General features: G+C 40.0%; 1 protein-coding gene across 1 annotated transcript; it reads right to left on the bottom strand.

Moving 5' to 3' along the window:
- Positions 1–812: 812 nt before the first annotated feature.
- LOC120556255 (APAF1 interacting protein) lies at positions 813–16,024 on the bottom strand. Its single transcript, XM_039795716.1, has 7 exons — positions 15,956–16,024; positions 9,254–9,354; positions 7,538–7,586; positions 7,302–7,419; positions 6,293–6,428; positions 1,451–1,618; positions 813–1,296 (listed from the first exon to the last, which is right to left on the bottom strand). Exons 1-7 carry the CDS (start codon positions 16,007–16,009, stop codon positions 1,197–1,199), a joined length of 726 nt encoding a protein of 241 aa, XP_039651650.1. The 5' UTR covers positions 16,010–16,024; the 3' UTR covers positions 813–1,196.
- Positions 16,025–20,243: the final 4,219 nt, after the last annotated feature.

Genomic DNA, 20,243 nt, shown 5'->3' with positions numbered 1-20,243 from the left:
GTCATTTTATGTTATGGGCTGGTGTTCAGTTTTGTTTGCAATTGGGTTTACCAGAATTCCTAATTAATCAGAGGAAGGGGAATCTTTGCAGTGTTAGCGCAGCACAAAATACTTTTTTTCTCCTTTAAAAAAAACAAACAAAAAAACTTCAAATAAGGCTGCAGCATATTTGACACCACTCTGTTTTGAGGGAATACAGTAGTGGAAGCAAGGGATGGTTGCCACATAGGGAGCTTGTTAACACAACTCTGACATTTATAAGAAATGAGTATGCAGACTGGAGGCATGCAGTGCAAGGATCTACAGCCATTGTGCTATCCCTGCACCAAATGCCCTTGTCTGGTGCTGGGATGGTGGTGTGGGAATGACAGGATGTACATGGACACAGCAAGGGTCCTTTTACGCAACACAGGGTTATTTTTACTGAAAGGGTGTTTGATAAGATGTCCACAATCATTTGGGTGTATACAGTGTTTATGACAAGTTATGTGTTTGCTATTTGTTTAAAACTGAAATATGGCTTCAGAAATTCAGAAATGTTTTGTAGCTTAAACAAAGAAAACTGGGCATAATGTGTGTATGTGTGCCTTGCATTAAAAAATAGAGAATGAGAAATAAAAAGGTTTTCAAAAATGGAAAATTGCATTTTAAAACTTTATTTTTTAGCTTTGGATCTTGAAAACATTGCTGGGGAGGGGGACATCTGGACTACCTTGCTTAGCCACGGCAACCCGGCGCCAGATAAGCCCAAGAACATGGAAGGTAAGGGAAAACCTAAACAATAATCTCAAAATAATTTCTGCGACTCACGATTGACATCCCATCAGTTTTTATTGGTTGACGCAAAGGCAGTTAATCATCATTGTAGATCAATTGAAATGCACAATATATTCGTGCCTGACATAAACTAAGACCAGGATTCCAGTGCAGTCAAACATCAATAGGAAAAGCATTTAAACCTGGAGACTTTGATATGCCAGCTGCTCATTCAAGAGTTGTCCCACAGCGCTATGCAGCCAGGTGCTTCCGGATCACAGGCATTTCATTTCCTTTAACCCTGGATCTGCCCTTACCATCAAATCTCATCAAATTTGAAGCAAGCCGGCGTGAAAGGCAAATGATTACAATCTGCGATCCAGATTGAACACCTCTGACCTTTCTGCAACAAATTTCTCTTTTAAAAGCACCAGTGAATGTCAAACTATTCCTTTTTCTTCCGTTGGGAGGGCTGAAGGGTCCAGTCCACACTGCTTCATCTGGACGGCGATCTCAAACAGGTAGTCGTAGCATTCACACCTACAAAATGCAGCAGTATTTTTAGTGTTGAAAGAGAAAAATACAATGGAAGGTATTTAAAATCAGGTTTCTTACCCTCTATACAAATACACTAATATGTTCTTAGTCATAAATAACAACAAAAGGTTAATAGTACTGGGAGGTAAATGCTCACATGGTCTTAGCTTTTTCCCACGACTCGCCCCAGACATAGACACCATGTCGGCGGACGAGGACGGCACATGAATCTGGATATTCCTCCATTGCCCGAGCCATCCGGTCTTTCAAGTCCTTCTCCTCTGGTGTATTTTCAACAATAGGCACCACCAGGCTGTCATCATACCTGTGAATATGCAGGGTACGAAATGACAAATTAAACACAGGCTGAGATCTTTTCGAGGCCTTAACTTTTGCAATCAGAGGGCTGTCAGATAGAGGCTCTGCATGCCTGTTCTCAAAGATTGCCACCATCATCTGTGGTACAGCCCCTCTGATTGTCAAAGTGATACAGTAAATCAGACACAGTGCTTAAATTGGATAAGTAGTCTATCAAGTAAAAATACCAAACATTTCCGGATTGCAGCATCAAATGTGATGATTTGCTGGTTTTCTCGGTTGTATATCATTGTAAGTTGAATATCTTTGGTTTTGCAACTGTTGAGGTTGCCAACTGGGACCCTTTTCGCCATTTTATAAAATAAACAATTATGGATAATAATGACTAACAAAAATAATGATTTCATACTGCTGTAATCAAACAGGCCTAATGATCCTAACTGCCTCCTTCCTAGCTCCAACCAGAGAATAATTATCTAACTCTCTGCCAACATTTACCTCTTTTTAAGCTGCCTGGATGGGTAACAAGCACAATCTTTGAACTGTTAAAAGGTTATTTCTACCTGTCTTTTACCAGGTATGAAGAAAAAAAAAAAAGTCCAGGAACAATGTCAGTATTGTACCAAACAACTTTGAGGCAGTGACACATGTTTCAGCCTGTGATTTGCATCACAGTTATTGGGAAAAGTAAGGCAAGACAGGGCACATTTCTTTACAAAGACATCATGGCCATGAAAGAGGTGTTCCTATCATCACTTTTTTCCCTGTGTAAATTAGAGATGGTCCGATACAGCATTGGCATCAGACCATACTGATACCAGTATCCAGTATCAATACTGCCTAAAACGCTGGTATCGGGAAGTACTGGAGTTTATGCACCGATCCGATACCACGTAATAAAGCCCTAAAGAAAATCTATGTTAAAGTAGTTTATTTATGTTTTTTTTCCCCTTTATAACTGACTGTCAAACTGGATAATAAAAGAAAGTTCTGTGGCATTCATTGTTTGTGTTTGTTCATGTTTCACAAAGAGTTTAACCTGAGCCAGACCGACAAAGATAGAAATCATATCACATCCATACAGGGATAGTAGTATACAGTTGTTAAAACATAATAAAATATATGACACACTGGTATCGGATCGGTACTCGGTATCAGCCGATACGCAAGTTCAGGTATCAGAATGGGTATCAGGAAGCAAAAAATGGTATCAGGCCATCTCTAGTGTAAATACCCACAGACGATGATGGACCATGAAATTGTAATCGTCATGTGACTGATTTGATGTACCATGTCCAGTGTTTCCTCTATGTTGATATTACCGTGGCGGCCCGCCACAGTAAAATTTCTGCCGCCACAGTATCAGAAATAGGGCAGACGCACAACAGGGTTTCCGCTATGTACACCGCGCACCGCCGCTCCTTCAGCTGTTTATGAAAAGTCATAAAGTCCTAATTACACGACTCTGCAGAGCCGTGTGCTCTACTGAACTCAAGCAAACTGTCATCCGCTCTCTCTCCCACTTTAAGCGGAGCAAGTGGAACAGCGACAGGACGTCATCACTCGTGAAGTCATGGCAACCAAATAAACAACAGGTCGCGTACTACTTCTCACTCAATCTTAGGCAAAGTGACAAACCGCAACGAGAGCCGCGACATGAAATCCGCACTCACACGGGTCCTGTGAAATATGATAGCTACAGTTTATTGGAAAATAGCATTGCGGACACTGAATTTGATGACTTTACTGTTTATCAGACCCCAGATGAGACAAGAAGCTAAGTGTGATGCGAGATGCTAAAAAGAAAACTACACGCTGTTTTCAGGTAATGTTACTTTTTGACGTTCAACTTTTTCTCCTATCCCAGAATGTATGTGTGGTGTAGCCTGACCTTACTCCACATCGCTGTGAAGATAGGTCTGGCAATGTGAGACTAACCATACACTTACATGTACTAAGATTTAAAATTGTACATAGTTATATGCCACTTTTCATACAAAATCTGTGTTCCTTACGTTTACCTTACCGAAGTGGATATTTTGGATTTGCACCTTATTGTTAACCTGTTAACTTTTACGATCCTTACGGTTGACCGTTTACATTTTTGGCATTGTGTGCAGTACACAGTGTTTCCTCTAGGATTCTTTTTAGCAGTGGGGGCAGATCTGTCGGACCCCCCCGTCCCGCCGCCAAATGTTTTACGTATTAAACGGAACTGACACTTTGCTGCAACACAAACACATATATTTATTCACCTCTATTCACACACAATGAGGCATATTTTCATTTTTTTTTGATTGAACTGTATTTTTGAGGAACTGTAGGTCTACAAAATGAATTTTACAAGAAATTCTTCATAGGGAAACCAAAACCCAAAGTAGGCTATAGTATGAAACCATTCATAATGAAATGAATTGCATATTTGCCGCAGTGGCAAAGTTGGCAGCCTTGCTGTGTGCATTTGATTTTTCTTGGCTTTTGGAAAAATAACTCTAAGGCTCGGTTATAGGGGAATTCAGAAAGAGGTGGCCCATTAATGCTGAGTAGCATACATGCTGCTAGATGGTCCCCCTGTGGCCTGGACTTTTGAAATGTGTAATAACTTTGCTAAATAAATAAAAATACAATCCTGCTGGTACCTGACTTTTCCTTAAAGAGTCTGTATTTTCTTTTAAATACATAAAAAGGCTATATACATTACACAAAAGGCAAAGAAAATACAATCACTTGTACCTATTGCTTAGTAATAATCATAGTATCTGTCAGAGAAACTTAACTATTAACTAGTCTCGAGTAACAATGTGGGCAGTAAGGGCATTAAGGTGGTAGCCTAAGTGGGCAGAAGAGAGATAGAGAAAGAGGAAGCAGACGTGTTGTAGATGCAACCGGAGCAGAGTTAATGGTTATTCATGTTATAACGTGGGCCCTGGAGGTAACCAGTCTCCCCTGGTTTTCTGACCACCGTCGGAAACGAAGCGATCAGGAAAGGTTAACCCACTGAAGATTTTAACAGCTTATTAACGTGCCTCATCTGTTGACATTTCCGAATGCCTTCCTACAGTTGCTTAATAAAAAAAGGGCTTTCCACACAAACTTACGTAGCCTACATGTGTCATTAGTATGAGGAAAACATTTGATATTAACTGTGTCGGGCTCGGACACAAATTTCTTAATGCCTGTCGGACTCCGGCTGGGTTCGGTCACGGATCTGTCGGACGCGGGCTGGGCTCGGACAGAAAAATTCGGCCCAATCCGGACTCTAGTGGGCATCACCGATGCACTGAAGGCAAAGCCAGAGTCGGTAACGCAGGCTACGGCGTGGATGGACTCTGTTCTGAATCAGAAGAAAAGCACCGGGCGCTCGCTCTGTGAAAGGCGCGGTACACGTAGATGGCCGGTAGCTGTCTACGTGTTCATATAACTTTATACATGCTACAACTGGCTGGAATGATTGCACACATCCTCTCCAAGGAGTGCACCAGCTGTAAAATGTCCCGGAGGAAGTTCATGCAGCAACTGGCAGAGGAGCTGAGAACGGAGTTTATGGCGGAAAAAAAGGAAAGCGGCGCACGGTCCGCGCACCGCAGACACCAAAACAGAGGCAGTGCAGGTTAGGTTATAAATGTTAAAATAACATAGGCCTACTTTTAATTGTTATTTGGCTGTGAATTATGTTGAATGAATTTCCCCCAATATGTTTCGGGACATGAATGTTTGAAATAATCACGGTTTAGCCTACTATGCCATGATATCAGGGGCGTTGTATTGAATCAACAGCCACGTGCAATTTAGCTAGCAGGTGAAGGTGAAACTAATAATGTGCAATAATTACAGACTAATACAGGCTTAAGTGAACTGACAACATAAGTTATACGACTTACAGTTCTCAAGGATGTACACATGCCATCTCAACCGGGTCCTCTGGACAGTGTGGCACGCTGCCCTTTCGCGTTGTGAAGCGCGTGACCGCGTTCTGTAACAATCACTGCTGATAGACGGCTTTTTGTTTTCATTTTCTACATTTCTGATACCGTGGCGGGAGAAATATAACCGTGGCGGAACGCCACTTGCCAATCAACATAGAGGAAACACTGAGTACATTTGGTTTTTGCACCTTATAGATAACCTTTATTTGTATAGATAACCTTTGTTTGTATTCAGTTTTTATTCACACTTATTTGCACTCTTTCTCACAGTGTACTGCAACTGCTGCACAACAATTTCCCTCAGGATAAAAATGTATTTCTTATCTCAGGTGTGTCTTCAAACAACAAAGCTAAAGTATTTAAGAGAAACTACTCCTACAGTTGTAACTCCCTCAGCCCTTTTTAATATGCTGTGAGAGGGTTCTAGCTGATTTTGAGTGTGTAATTACAAGGTTATGTTACTGAAGCTCAGTTAAACAGCAACATTTCCAGTTATAGAATCCGATAAACAGTTTCATTACAAACATGAGATCAAGCAGGATTGTGCCTTAAGTCCAATGTGTCTGCCCAAGGGGAGTGCAGACACTCCTCAGATCTACACAAGGGTTCCATGTTTTTCATTTTGCAGCTATGATTTCTACTACAAGTGCCAAGATACTTTCATAACCACGACTTCATAAACTTTCACTTGACTGAAAATAAAAATGCTTGGAAGCTCGTTGGACTTCACTAATCCTTGCTGCTTGATTACATACCCATAGTTAGTGCCTGATGTGCCCTTACGAATCCCCTTGATCATCTCCTGGTGTGTTATCCTGAACTCTTTGCCAGGATACAGCAGTGTTGCCATGACAGCAGCCTTGGAGTGGGTGTGTATAACTGCCTGTGCCCCTGTAGTTTAGCAAAGGAAAAGCAGGTTTTCAGTTTTGTCTACTGGTATTGTCTTTCTCAAATTATTATTGTAACAAGGCAGGGGAAAGCATGCCACAGATGATGATCAGACATCCTATGCTTTAAAATTATTTGATACAATTTAAATTGCGTTAGTTCAATTTCTATTTTTGGTGGCTTCCTTATCTGAAAAAGATGCAAACTCTCACCTGGTATTCCACAATAGAGAGGATGAGTAATTAAAATAAAAATCATACTTTTTGGCTGAGGTATTTCATAAAAATTTTGACCTTTAATTGTAATGCCTTATGGAACCTTGTTTGCTTCTTTATAAAATGTTATATATTTTGGAATTTTATCTTAAAGCATTACTTCAACAAACCACTTCATTTTGTGAACAATAACCTTACACTTGAATAAAATGTTTGTGAAATGTAGCTGCTAAATAAAAGAAACAAGACCGGAGGAGAATATTTGGTGTCTATTAATGATTTTACAATGTTATTTCCATGGCTATTTGTTACATAATTTTGAATGACAAAATGTTTTTTACCACCTTTAGCGAACATAATCACAACATTCAGGAAAGCGTATACACGTTTTTAAATTCCATTCAGCCTTTCACATAAATAAAGATAGAAACAATCATATTTAAATAAAGTAAAGTAATTTGTCTGTTTTGCTACTTCTTTCTTTGTGCAATAGTAAACATTTGATTGGACTCTGACACAGACAAAACAAGTATATCACTGAATTAATTAAAAAAGGATAATTGGGGGGTATTGGGATTACTGATCAGTTCTATCACTGACTGACTGCAAACGGTGGTTAGTATGGGTGGTAATGTGTACGAATGTAATAAGAATGACTCGCCTCTCATAGTATAGGCATTCATGAAAAGTGGTGTACACTGGCTCTTCTTTAACTTCTTCCAGGCAGGTGGACAGCTGATGTTCCTCTCCTCCATGTCACACACAAATATGTCTTCTGGCTGAGTAACACAAACATTAAACAGGTGTGAACACACAAATCCTTTTCTGAATTTTTTGCTGCTTAATCTTAACTCTTGATTATTTGTACTGAGCAGCACAATACTGCAACCTGCTTACCTGTATTCTCTCTTTCTGGATGCCTGATGGTGCGATGTAGATCTGCTCTCTATGAGTTATACAACAAACAGCATGGTATGTTTTAATATGGAGGAGAAGGACGAGGGCCTTGCATGGTATACAAATAATAGGAGTCTTCTCAGGTTATTGTGTCTTTGCCTTACAGAAAATGGTATGGTGTTATGCAAGGAGCAGTCCATAAGAAACACTCACTAAAGCTTTTCAAGCCATCCACAAAGAACCCATTTTCCTGGGCAGTTATTTTAAGTAATTATTTTATAACAGTTTTCCATAGACTTCCTGTAGTTATTGCTAGAGTCATCCTTTTTTCTTTTTTTAATCTAACATTTTTGTGTCTTAGTGTCCATTGTTATACTTGGAATGCCCTTTGAACTGTAATGTAAATAATATTTCAACATATCACGTTTCCTTAACCAAGAAATAAAGTTATTGATAGAAAATGTTTCATTCTACAGCCTGGACCAAAAGACCCAATGGAAAAAATTATAAAAAGTGAGGACATCGACTGATTTTCAGAGTTAAACAAACAGCCTCATTAGATCCCCTCATAATCTTTCATGATCACATTTCCTGCTTAAATATTGAGAGCCGCAACATCCCCCATAGAATGTAGAGGATAAAGCTATTGTACTTGTTTTTTTTTTTCAATCTAACAATAAAGACAATAGATAAAGGACTAGCCTATTGATTTTTGTGTGCAATGTTTGGAGAGGCCGCCTCAGGCTCTGAGTCATATCTGAGTCAAACCAAAGCAGTAAATAGAAAAAAAAATAAAAATACACTTATTAGAAGTTTGTGTAAAATGGCAATACTGTCTAGATTGCATTACATATTTCCATCCACTTTCTTTTATCTAAAGTAAATGAGCGTTTAACAGCTTTTAGGTTCCTAAGCTGAACAATCCAAGCATCAATTTATAAACTGTGTAAACAGCCACAATATGGATACATGGGAATAGTTCTCATTTAGTAGACCATGTAGATGATGTTGGTGCCCAAAGACATTTGGGACTTGAATGCTTCCTGTTTTTCCAACTTCATAAAAAACTGAAAACTAGAAAATAGTCCTCACTCTGACAAAAACATCCATTTTGAGGAATGATTAAGTATGTTAATGATTAGAACTGCTTATTTTCTATCAAAATCTAAAACGTATATATTAATTTAACAAGATGAAAGGAAATTCTCCTCTCAATCATTTAAGACTTACAATTTGTTTCTATCTGAATGAAATACCAGCATAGATGGAGTGGCAGTCAGTAAATCTAATTTGGTTTTATCTGAAGTTCCATCAAGCTCCCCTGTTGGCTCAAATAAATGTCTGCCATTCCCCATTTCAAACAGGGATTTGCTGATGGGTGGCGCTTTCCTTGTAGCTGCCATCCAAAACACCACAGTTCAAAGATGTTCGTAATAACCTGTCAAAGCCTTCAGTTTGAATTCTGTTTCATTTTGGCAACACTGTGACCTTCTGTCTTCACCCTAGATTTGCAAACATTGTCAAAACTGATTTAACTGACCTCACATCAGCCTCGCTGCACTTTTGTCAGCATACAAATGTCGGAAAACAAAATCCCCACAACAGGATTCAATTTTTGGCATGATTGTCAAAGATATGCAAACAGAAAAGTTAAATGAAGGCGTGTCATTTCTGATCCTTCACAGTATTCTGCAAGAAATGAATGTACATACGAACCCTCGTCTCAGACTGATCCCTCCGCCTGTCCCCGTCACCCATCCCAGCTGGTAGAAGAGTCGGCATAACTCCGGGATGAGAACACGAGGATGCTCCTTCTCCTGTAAGTTATCGTAGATCAAGTTTAACAATCTTAGCATACATCAGTGTGAATAGAAGTCATTCAACTTTAAAGGCACATGGTTAAATGTACAAGCACTGTGCATTTTATGTTGATGGCATTGCTGTACCAGTACTGTGACACTGTAACGGAAAACAGCAAACTGTTATTTAGTATAACCAATGCATACATTTTATTTGCTGTTGAATGCCTGACTGAATTAAAGGAAATGTTTGGTGTTATTGTAGGCTACAAGTTTCTTATTGTCAACAAATCCCAGATAAAATTACAACCAACAATAATCGACTCGATCCCACTAACACTGAAGTGTCAGCGTCAGTACTGCTCAAATGTTTGTCTTCCATTAAGGAGTGGATTTCAAACAATTTCTTGCAGCTTAATGAAGAGAAGACCGAAGTCCTTATTGTTGCTGCAGATACTACAGCCTCCAAGGTTGTTCAGCTTTTGGGATCCCTTTCTTCAGCTGTGCAGTCCAAACTCCGAAATCTTGGCGTTATATTTGATCATAATAGGTTTCTTGACCAACATATAAAATCACTAAGACGCACACGTTTCTTTCAACTGAGAAACATTGCTTAAAGCCGTGGTTTCACAATGTGAACTTGAGATCATTCCTGGGTTCATATCATCCCGGCTTGATTACTGCAACTCCGTTTTCACCTGTCTCAGCAAGTCTTCCCAGGACAGTCTACAACTGGTCCAGAACTCTGCTGCAAGGCTGTTGCACATCACTCCTGTTTTATCCTTGTTACATTGGCTTCCGATCAAGTTCAGGATCCAATTTAAAAGGGATGGTTCAGAGTAATTTCACCCTTGGGTCCTTTGCACCATGACCTCGAGCCAAACAGCCTCCCAGAAGCTTTTTTTCCCTTGGTCGAACATTTGGCGAGTTAGCGCTATATCAGCCGAATGGCTTAGTGCAGGCGCTAATGGAACCAAAGGTGTATCTCGTAAATTACCCCACTAATAATGCCCGGAATGGTACCAGACTTCTATAGTAGTACAAATAGGTTTTGTACTCGAGACATTGGAAAGTTTGTAAGTACACCAGGAGTTTATTTAAATAACACTTGCCTGATGGCTTCTACTCTCTGCTGCTACCGCTGCTAGCTAGCTAGCTAGCTCTCCGATTCTCCTCTATTAGTTGTAGCTCCTCATCCGTGTATTCAGGCTCGAATAGATACGGGGGACCTTTGAAATTGATACACTCATCGTCGCGTTCGATGCTAATCTCAAACTCTGCCATTTCATTGATCGGTTCTGCTGTTCTCTCGCTTCTTGCTCCTTCTTCACTACTTTACCGGTAGCCTCTTCCAGCAATAGATGTCATGCTCTGTGCGGGAGCTCGCCTCGTTTTATGAGTACAGAACCTATTTGTACTACTGTAGAAGTTTGGTACCATTCCGGGCATTATTAGTGGGGTAATTTACGAGATACACATTTGGTTCTATTAGCGCCTGCACTAAGCCATTCAGCCGATAGTGCTAACTCGCCCAATGTTCGACTCGAGGTGTTTGGCTCGAGGGCATGGTGCAAAGGACTTAGGGTGAAATTACTCAGAACCATCCCTTTAAAGTTATTGTTCTTACATATAAAGCATTGCATGGTCAGGCGCCTGTTTATATCTCTGACCTGTTCCATCCGTACACTACTAACAGGTCACTCAGGTCTTCTGACCAGGGATTACTGGTGGTCCCACGTCATCTAAGGTGACCGTTCCATTGAAGTGGTAGCTCCAACTCCGTGGAACGCCCTTCCTATTAACTTACATTCTGAAGTCTCGGTTGACGCTGTTAGAAAGCAGCTGAAGACACACTTGTCTCAACTCGCTTTTGTCTCAGGTTTGGGGTTTTCAGTCTTTTAATCGTTTACCTTCATTGGTATTGTATTTGCTTGTTTATTTTCGGTTTTGGATCCTACTGTATTTTAACAAATGTTTATTGTGTGAAGCACTTTGTGACTCTGTCTGTAAAAGGTGCTCTATCAAATAAAATTATTATTATTATAAATTATTAAGTATTGTCGAGTCTGATTATTCTTCTGTGCCATAGCGCTTCATTGTTGTCGAAAATAAAAATACATCAATGGCCACATCATTCTACTGAATGACCGGTTCCTTAATTACCATGCACACACACAAATAGTTTTGACTCAATCTCACATACACCACCCTCTTGCAATACTTAGGTAAGTCAGAAAGTATTGAGAGACGGACTAACGCATTGTTGATTTTGGTCTTTGTTGACAACAAAAATACAGAGTAACACCATCCATGTATTTAAAATGTGTGCATGCACTGTGCTTTTGAGACTGAAGAAAGTCCATCTGCCTACTCATAATCTGTTGAACTTCTACCGCTGCACCAATCGAGAGCATTCTTACCAACTGCATCACAGTATGGTAACTGCTCTGTCTCATACCAGAGGCTGTCCAGCAGTGATGTCGGCGGACATCTCTAACCCCAGTCTATGACTGCACTATGACTGTCTCAGCCTCTAGCTGCTCCATCATACTTACTTCTTACAGCCACACTACTGTACATACACTTACCAGTATTATGTATGCACACCCGTACATATTTATACTGATTGGAATACGGTACAAATTAATATGCACATCAATGTCTATACTCTATATATCTGATCTACTGTATAGAAACCATTTTCATATCATACTTCCAGCTGTTTGTGTCTGTATGAACTCTCATTTTTGCCATTTATCCCCACTATATTGTACCTACCTACTGCAAATATCTTAGTGAATTACTTACTTACTGTTCATACTGTTAATACTGTATTGTAGCATAGTCATATCTACCCCTTAAGCTTTATTCACACTCCTGCGTTAAATCTACGCCGTGGGTAGGTACATAGGTACTTGGAGATACCGACCTACACCTTAGCCTGATGTGAACCTCTCAAGAAATGTACAACTACAGGTAGATAAAATCCGAAATCATTTTTGTCACGGTGCTGTCCGTTTTCCCTCTCCCCTCTCCCTTGTTTTTGTCTTGTCTGTCATGTGCTGTGTGGGTGTGGCGCTCCTGGTTTTCTCTCCCTCCTCGTCAGGACACCTGTGGCTTCCTGCTCACCTGAATCATATCCAGCAATCACCACTCCTGTCTTAAACCCCGGCCTTCCAACCAGTCTCTGCCAGATCGTCCGTTCACCCAAGTGGTAACACTCGCTACAGCCAGCTTCAGTGTTTTTGAAAGACTGCCTTTTTGTATTCCTGTTGCAAGCCTTGTTTTGACTTTTTGTGTTTTCTTTTGTGTCCAGATTCTTGCTTCAGCCCTGGAAGCCCAGTCTGCCTGCCTGAGCCGACTTGTTGTTTTTTGTTGGACCTGCCTATCACCTGTCTGCCCGCTCTCAGCCCCAGAGGATCATTACTCATTGTATTCAATAAACCTCAATACCTGTTCCAACCTTTTTCTCTGTGTCTGCTCTTGGATCCGGACAGCCCAGCCTAACAATTTTCTTTCCAATCAACGGTGTATTTTTTTTAACAGCGCACACAGACCAGCTGCCTCCAGCCCCTCCCCCTCGTGAAGTTGCGTGCCGCTGTCAGTACCCGATCCGTTCCACCGGCACAATCCGTTCTGCGCATGCGCAAGATGTTCACGCATACGCTGTGGTACGAGGATTTACGACACTACCCAATCTGTTCCCATGCTAGCTAACGTTAGTTTAGCTAATAGCTAATTCGGCGGACGGGGGGTTTTTAAGTGGTGGTTTTTTTCCCCCCCGGTTTTTTAACGTTAAAGTTAATTTGGCTAACCGCTAGCTGATTGTAGCAGTCTGCCGTTAGTCTCCACAGTTAGGCTAACGTTAGTTTAGCTAACAGCTAATTCGGCTAACCGCTAGCTGAGACAGCATGTAAACTTTAAAAGACCCTCAAAATAAAACTTGAAAATAAACGTTAACATATATAACAGCTGTTACGTCAGTTCTACTTGTGCTCATTTAAAATACAATCACTCAATACTTGTCTTTATTGTTATAACTGTAAAGTCTTAATTTAGCTGTAGCCTGCTTTTCCCATTATGTTTGACTCAACGTTATTTTAGACTGAATCTAGCTGTCCGTTCTGCCTGCACGATCCGTTCTGCGCATGCGTTATTTTAGACTGAAGGCTGTCGGCTAGCGGTTAGCCGAATTAGCTGTTAGCTATCCCGGTGGAGTCTAGCGTGGAACAGATTGGGCAGGTCATAAAACGGTATCATCATCATCTGCGCATACGTCATGACATACGTGTCATCTTGCACATGCGCAGAACGGATCGTGCCGGTGGAACGGATCGGGTACTGACAGCCGCGTGCATGACAGCGTCAACGTTGCACTTGCTCAGAGAGGTTATCGTTAGGTTAGTAGTAGCATGCTGCTGGTGGTCTTGCAAGGGGATTCAATGTACTAATAAAACTGTAGAAACAACGCGGCTACGCTGCTGTGAAAGCTCCCTGGATGTAATTTATCGGAGTCTGGTTGTTACCCCTCTCCGCGGCAGTCTCCTCCGCTCCATATCTTTATAATGGGGCTAGCTAGCTAACCAGAGCTGACTGGAGCTAACCGTTAATCAGAGCTAATCGTTGCTAACCGAGACATTCGCTTCCCATGTTAAACGTCCTTGACGTTTCCATGCAAAAGGCACAGCAGACCACTTTTTTGAATCGCTGATGTGCCCACATTTTTAAGTTTACTCACATAAATGTTATATCAATACGTTCACAAAATGTCATTTCACTGATACCACCTATCGTTTAGGCTGTCTGAGCCTTCTTTTCACAGGTCTATCTCAGGCCCCGTTTACATGAAGGGAAGACGCAGATATTTTCCTGCGGTTTGGCTTCTCATTTACACGAAAACCCCGTTTTTATCACAGGAAACGATTATTTCTAAAAACTCCGGCCAAAGTGGAGATTTTGGAAAACTTCGTTTGCACGTTTGCATATAAACTGAGACAAACGGAGGTTTAGGCAGCCGAGAGAGAGAAAGAGGACGTGATTGGTTGCTGTTGTTGCTATTGTCGGGATTCTGATTGGCTAACGTGGGCTTGAGCTTCTCGTTACACTGCCACCTACAGGTCTGGCGTGCTCTTGACGGCATTGACAGCATATATACACGGGTACATATTAACGAACACTTTTCTGAAAACAGAGGTTGAAATGTCAGTTTATGAAAATAACCGGCCACGTGTAAACGTAGCATCAGTGTCTCCTAATAGCAGCAGTGTGCCACAGGTGACAGTCGTTAGCTCATTACAGAGATAAAATGGTTTACCACTGTGTTTACAAACATGGCCACTGATTAGTAAACATGATGCAGCACTTTCGCAGACCGTCAAATTGCAACTACAGACAGTAATATCAACATTAGTCTACATCCTTTGTTCCACTTCCAGGATTGCTCCGGTGCTCACATACTGAATAGCCTATATCGGCGACGTTTAATTTCCGGGATTGTTCAAGTGCCGGCGGAAATTCTGCCGGATGTCCCTAATTTCCGACAAGATGTTCATCACCTTCCTCTTTCTTTGTGTTAGCATTCTAAACTCCGGTGGATTTATGAGGACTATGGTTAACTGCTCCTCAGATCTCTGCAGGGTAAATTGAGACCGCTAGCTAGACTATCTGCCGATTCTGATTGGTTTACGGAAATGCCATGAAACCAGAGCACGCTTTCCTCTACCGGTTTTTTGGTTCAGTATTGAGCGGGATCGCAATGATGGGCCGGCGCGAACCGAGCTTCAATGTAACCTAATGGGGCAGTTGTGCAGTCTTGCTTTCTATGCCCTAAAAGTGATTTTTGTTTTTTTGCTACTGACAGGCTCAGATTGTTACTAAAAGTGTAAAAAAAAGAAAAACATCGATAAAAACATTATCGATCTCAGGACGTGACTTTTTGTCCGAAGACAGCGCTGTGGAGAGTGGAACGCAACTCGAGAAAAAGGCGTTCAGGATGTCTGTTGTTTCGGAGTAGGCTACAGAAATGAAAGGCACCTGTTATATAAAAGTTTGTCAGTGCCGTGGCTCAATATTTAAATGGTTTCGACAATGGGGATGAGGCCGTTATAATTGGTTGGCCGCCTGTATTCATTTGAGCCAGAGTACAACGTTAACGGACGAAGAGAGAGAGAGAGGAGAAGGGTGAAGCAGTGAATGCAGGGCTGCGGGGCTCGGTAGTGCTCCCTTGGGTGCTGTGCCCCTATAAGCCCAAAGAATATGTTTTCAGGAGTGGGACCTGTTGCTGCCAGACATCTGTGGTCTGGATGTGTTCAGTGATATATACCTTGGACACAACGCTGTGTCACCACGTCAGAGGATTTCCCCTTCTAATCAACATGGCTGTGAGACATGAGCAAATACGAACCTTTGTTTTAATTTAAAATCTTTTAGATAACACAAAACCATGGATGTATTATAGCCTATTGCAGCCCCTCTCTCCCCCCTCGTCCGCTCTTCATCCGTATACTTCACCCGTACATAGCCTTCTCTGGCTCAAATGAATACGGGCGGCCATCCAATTGTAACAACCTCATCTACATTGTCAAAATCTTTTAAATATTGAGCCATGGCACTGACAAACCTTTAGATAACAGGAGCCTTTCATTTCTGTAGCCTGACCCGAAACAACAGACATCCTGAACGCCTTTTTTTTCGTCAAGTTCCTCTCTCCACACCGCTGTCTTCGGACAAAACGTCACGTCCTGAGATCGATAATGTAGTCAGACACTTCTGTCACACACACACACACACACACACACACACACACACACACACACACACACACACACACACACACACACACACACACACACACACACACACACACACACACACACACACACAAAAAAATGATTTCATCCATATACAGTACAGCCCCTTCTCTCTTATTTTTTTTTTTATTCCTTCTTTTTTTATATCTTTCTCCTTTCTTCTTTCACTTCCACTTTTCATTTACTTGTTTACTTCCATTCTCTTCCACCTGTTGTTTCTTCCTCTTTCTTTTCGTTTTCCGTGCTTCTGTTTTTCCTTCCTCCATCTTTCTCCCTCTCCTTCTTTTCTCCTTCCATCTACTCTTCCATTCCCCTTGCGTGCTGTGCGCTGTGGTTTGCCTTTCTCTTTTCTCCCCTTTGTGTCTTTCTTTTTTTTTCCGTTCCCCTTCTCTTTTTCGCTCCTTTTCCCTTCCACTATTCCACATCTTCTTGTACTTAGTGTGTTATTCACTTTTCATCCTGTGTCCTTTCCCTTTCCACTACATTCTCACTACCTCTCCTTATCCTTTTTCTTTACTATTCCTTCCTTTCTTTTTTATACTTTCATTCATTTGGCCTTTTTTTTTTTTTTTTTTTTTCTCTCTGTTGGTTGGGCTTCCTCTCTATATATACTGTATTTCTCACTTGTTCATACTTTAGTTCACTGTATTTCCATCCTCCATTTCTTCATTTCAATGTTTGTGTGTCATGTCATCCCTCTCCTTCCTCTTTCCTCTTCCTGCTGCCCCCCCTACTACTGGTACCCACAAGTCCTCTCCTTTTTCCTTCATTTCATCTCTGTGGGTGTCTTTCTATTCCTTTCCTCTATCCTTGTCCTTCTTTCTGTCTCTTACTTCCTTTATTCTTTCCTTGTCTGTTATTCCTATTCCTTCCCCCCTCCCCCCTCTTTCCTCCCTCTCTTTCCTTTCCCATCCGTGTCAAGTACTCGTCATTTTGTGTTCTCTCCTTCCTCTCCCGTGTGTTTTTCTGTTTTTTTCCTTCTGTTACTTCTCTTTACTTCCACTATTTCTCCTCCTCTTTTCTCTTTTTTATCTTTATATATTTCTAATATACATACATATACAATAATACATATACATATATATATATATATATACATATATAATATAATACATATATATATATAATATGTATATATATATATATACATATATACATATACATATATATACATATATATACATATAATATACATACATATATATATACACACACATATATACACACACAAATATATACAAATATACATATATATACATATACATATACATATATATATACATATATATATACATATACATATATATATACACATACATACATACATATATATATATATACATATACATACATATATATATATATATACACACACACTATATATATATATATATATATATATATATATATATAATAAAACCTAAATATGTAACAGAGAATTATGGTGTGTGTGTGTGTGTGTATGTATGTCTTGATGACACTTGGAGTTTAGACCATTTTTGCTTACATTTCAGGCCTCAAACATAAAGATATAAAACTGTAATTTTTGTGAAGAATCAACAACAAGTGGGTCCCAATTATGAAGTGGAACGAAATTCATTGGCTATTTCAAACTTTTTAACAAATAAAAACTGAAAAAGTGGGCGTCAAAATTATTCAGCCCCTTTACTTTCAGTGCAGCAAACTCTCTCAGAGTTCAGTGAGGGTATCTTGAATGATCCAATGTTGACCTAAATGACTAATGATGATAAATAGAATCCAGCTGTGTGTAATCAAGTCTCGTATAAATGCACCTGCTCTGTGATAGTCTCAGAGGTCCGTGTAAAGGCGAGAGAGCATCATGAAGAACAAGGACCACACCAGGCAGGTCCGAGATACTGTTGTGGAGAAGTTTAAAGCCGGTTGGATACAAAAAGATTTCCCAAGCTTTAAACATCCCAAGGGAGCACTGTGCAAGCGATAATATATTGAAATGGAAGGAGTATCAGACCACTCCAAATCTCCGAAGACCGGCCGTCCCTCTAAACTTTCAGCTCATACAATGAGAAGACTGATCAGAGATGCAGCCAAGAGGCCCATGATCACTCTGGATGAACTGCAGAGATCTACAGCTGAGGTGGGAGACTCTGTCCATAGGACAACAATCAGTCGTTATACTGCACAAATCTGGCCTTTATGGAAGAGTGGCAAGAAGAAAGCCATTTCTTAAAGATATCCATAAAAGTATCGTTTAAAAGTTTGCCAAAAGCCACCTGGGAGACACACCAAACATGTGGAAGAAGGTGCTGTGGTCAGATGAAACCAAAATCGAACTTTTGGCAACAATGCAAAACGTTATGTTTGGCGTAAAAGCAACACAGCTCATCACCCTGACACACCATCCCCACTGTCAAACATGGTGGTGGCAGCATCATGGTTTGGGCCTGCTTTTCTTCAGCAGGGACAGGGAAGATGGTTAAAATTGATGGGAAGATGGATGGAGCCAAATACAGGACCATTCTGGAAGAAAACCTGATGGAGTCTGCAAAAGACCTGAGACTGGGACGGAGATTTGTCTTCCAACAAGACAATGATCCAAAACATAAAGCAAAATCTACAATGGAATGGTTCACAAATAAACATATCCAGGTGTTAGAATGGCCAAGTCAAAGTCCAGACCTGAATCCAATCGAGAATCTGTGGAAAGAACTGAAAACTGCTGTTCACAAACGCTCTCCATCCAACCTCACTGAGCTCGAGCTGTTTTGCAAGGAGGAATGGGCAAAAATGTCAGTCTCTCGATGTGCAAAACGGATAGGGACATACCCCAAGCGGCTTACAGCTGCAGTATAGCGCGAGCAAAAGGTGCCGCTACAAAGTATTAACTTAAGGGGGCTGAATAATTTTTGCCCAATATTTCAGTTTTTATTTGTTTAAAAGGTTTGAAATATCCAATAAATTCGTTCCACTTCATGATTTTGTCCCCCATTTGTTGATTCTTCACAAAAAATTACAGTTTTATATCTTTATGTTTGAGGCCGCAAAATGTGGCAAAAGGTCGAAAAGGTTCAAGGGGCGAATACTTTCGCAAGGCACTGTATGTATGTATGTTGTATAATGTATGTATGTATTATGTATGTATGTATGTATATATAAATATATATATATATATATATATATATATATATATATATATATATATATTATATATATATATATATATATATATATATATATATGTATATATATACACATACATACATATATATATACACACACACACATATATATATACACACACACACACACACACACACACACATATACACATACATATATACTATATATATATATATATATATTATATATATATATATATATGTATGTGTATATGTGTGTGTGTGTATGTGTGTGTGTATATATATATATGTATGTATGTATGTATGTGTATGTATGTGTATATATATACATACATACATACATACACACACACACACCATAATTCTCTGTTACATATTTAGGTTTTATCAGCATAAAAATAAACACTTTTGGCTTAGCCCATATATCTTCAAGAAACAAGTACAAAAACAAGTAAAAACATTTTGGAATTGATTGCTAAGTAGATAGTTCAATGTGGAAAAAAAAGCAAATGAGGTAGCAAAGTCGATTTTCATTTTGTTGCGATTAGGGTGTCAGTTTAAACAGGATATAGTTCAAATTAACTGTGTTAGATTTAAAATGCCTAAATAAAAACAAACCAAACAAAGAAATGAAGTGAAATACAACACACATGGCTTTTATGTTTTTCTTAATATGAATGAATCAATAAAATCAATAAATGAATCAATAAAATCACAATACAGAAAACATTGCATGTCAATGACTACGTTTACATGCAGCCAATAACCCGTTCAAAACCGGAATATTAGCAATAACCCGGTCGCGCACGGCCATGTAAACACCGGCAAAAACCCGAATATGCTCATATTCCGTTTTTTAAAAACCCAAATATGCTACCTGGGTTACCCCTTTTCTAATCTTGGTCATGTAAACGCGTATCGGCATATCCCCATCAAAAGGAACATTGATTTGTGTTCTCGCATGTTCTATTCGCAAAGG

This window comes from Perca fluviatilis, chromosome 3 (assembly GCF_010015445.1).
Source record: "Perca fluviatilis chromosome 3, GENO_Pfluv_1.0, whole genome shotgun sequence".
Lineage (NCBI taxonomy): Eukaryota > Metazoa > Chordata > Actinopteri > Perciformes > Percidae > Perca > Perca fluviatilis.
The sequence above is the reverse complement of the archived record's forward strand: the minus strand, read 5'-3'. Positions and strand labels throughout refer to the sequence as shown.

Coding starts and splice junctions, on each gene's coding strand:
- LOC120556255 (XM_039795716.1), bottom strand. CDS start 16,009: ATGTCTGTTGTTTCGGGTCAGGCTACAGAAATGAAAGGCTCCTGTTAT. Junction 9,355..15,955: donor AAGGCTCCTGTTATCTAAAG/GTTTGTCAGTGC, acceptor GATAACTTACAG/GAGAAGGAGCATCCTCGTGT. Junction 1,619..6,292: donor ACATCAGGCACTAACTATGG/GTATGTAATCAA, acceptor GCATATTCACAG/GTATGATGACAGCCTGGTGG.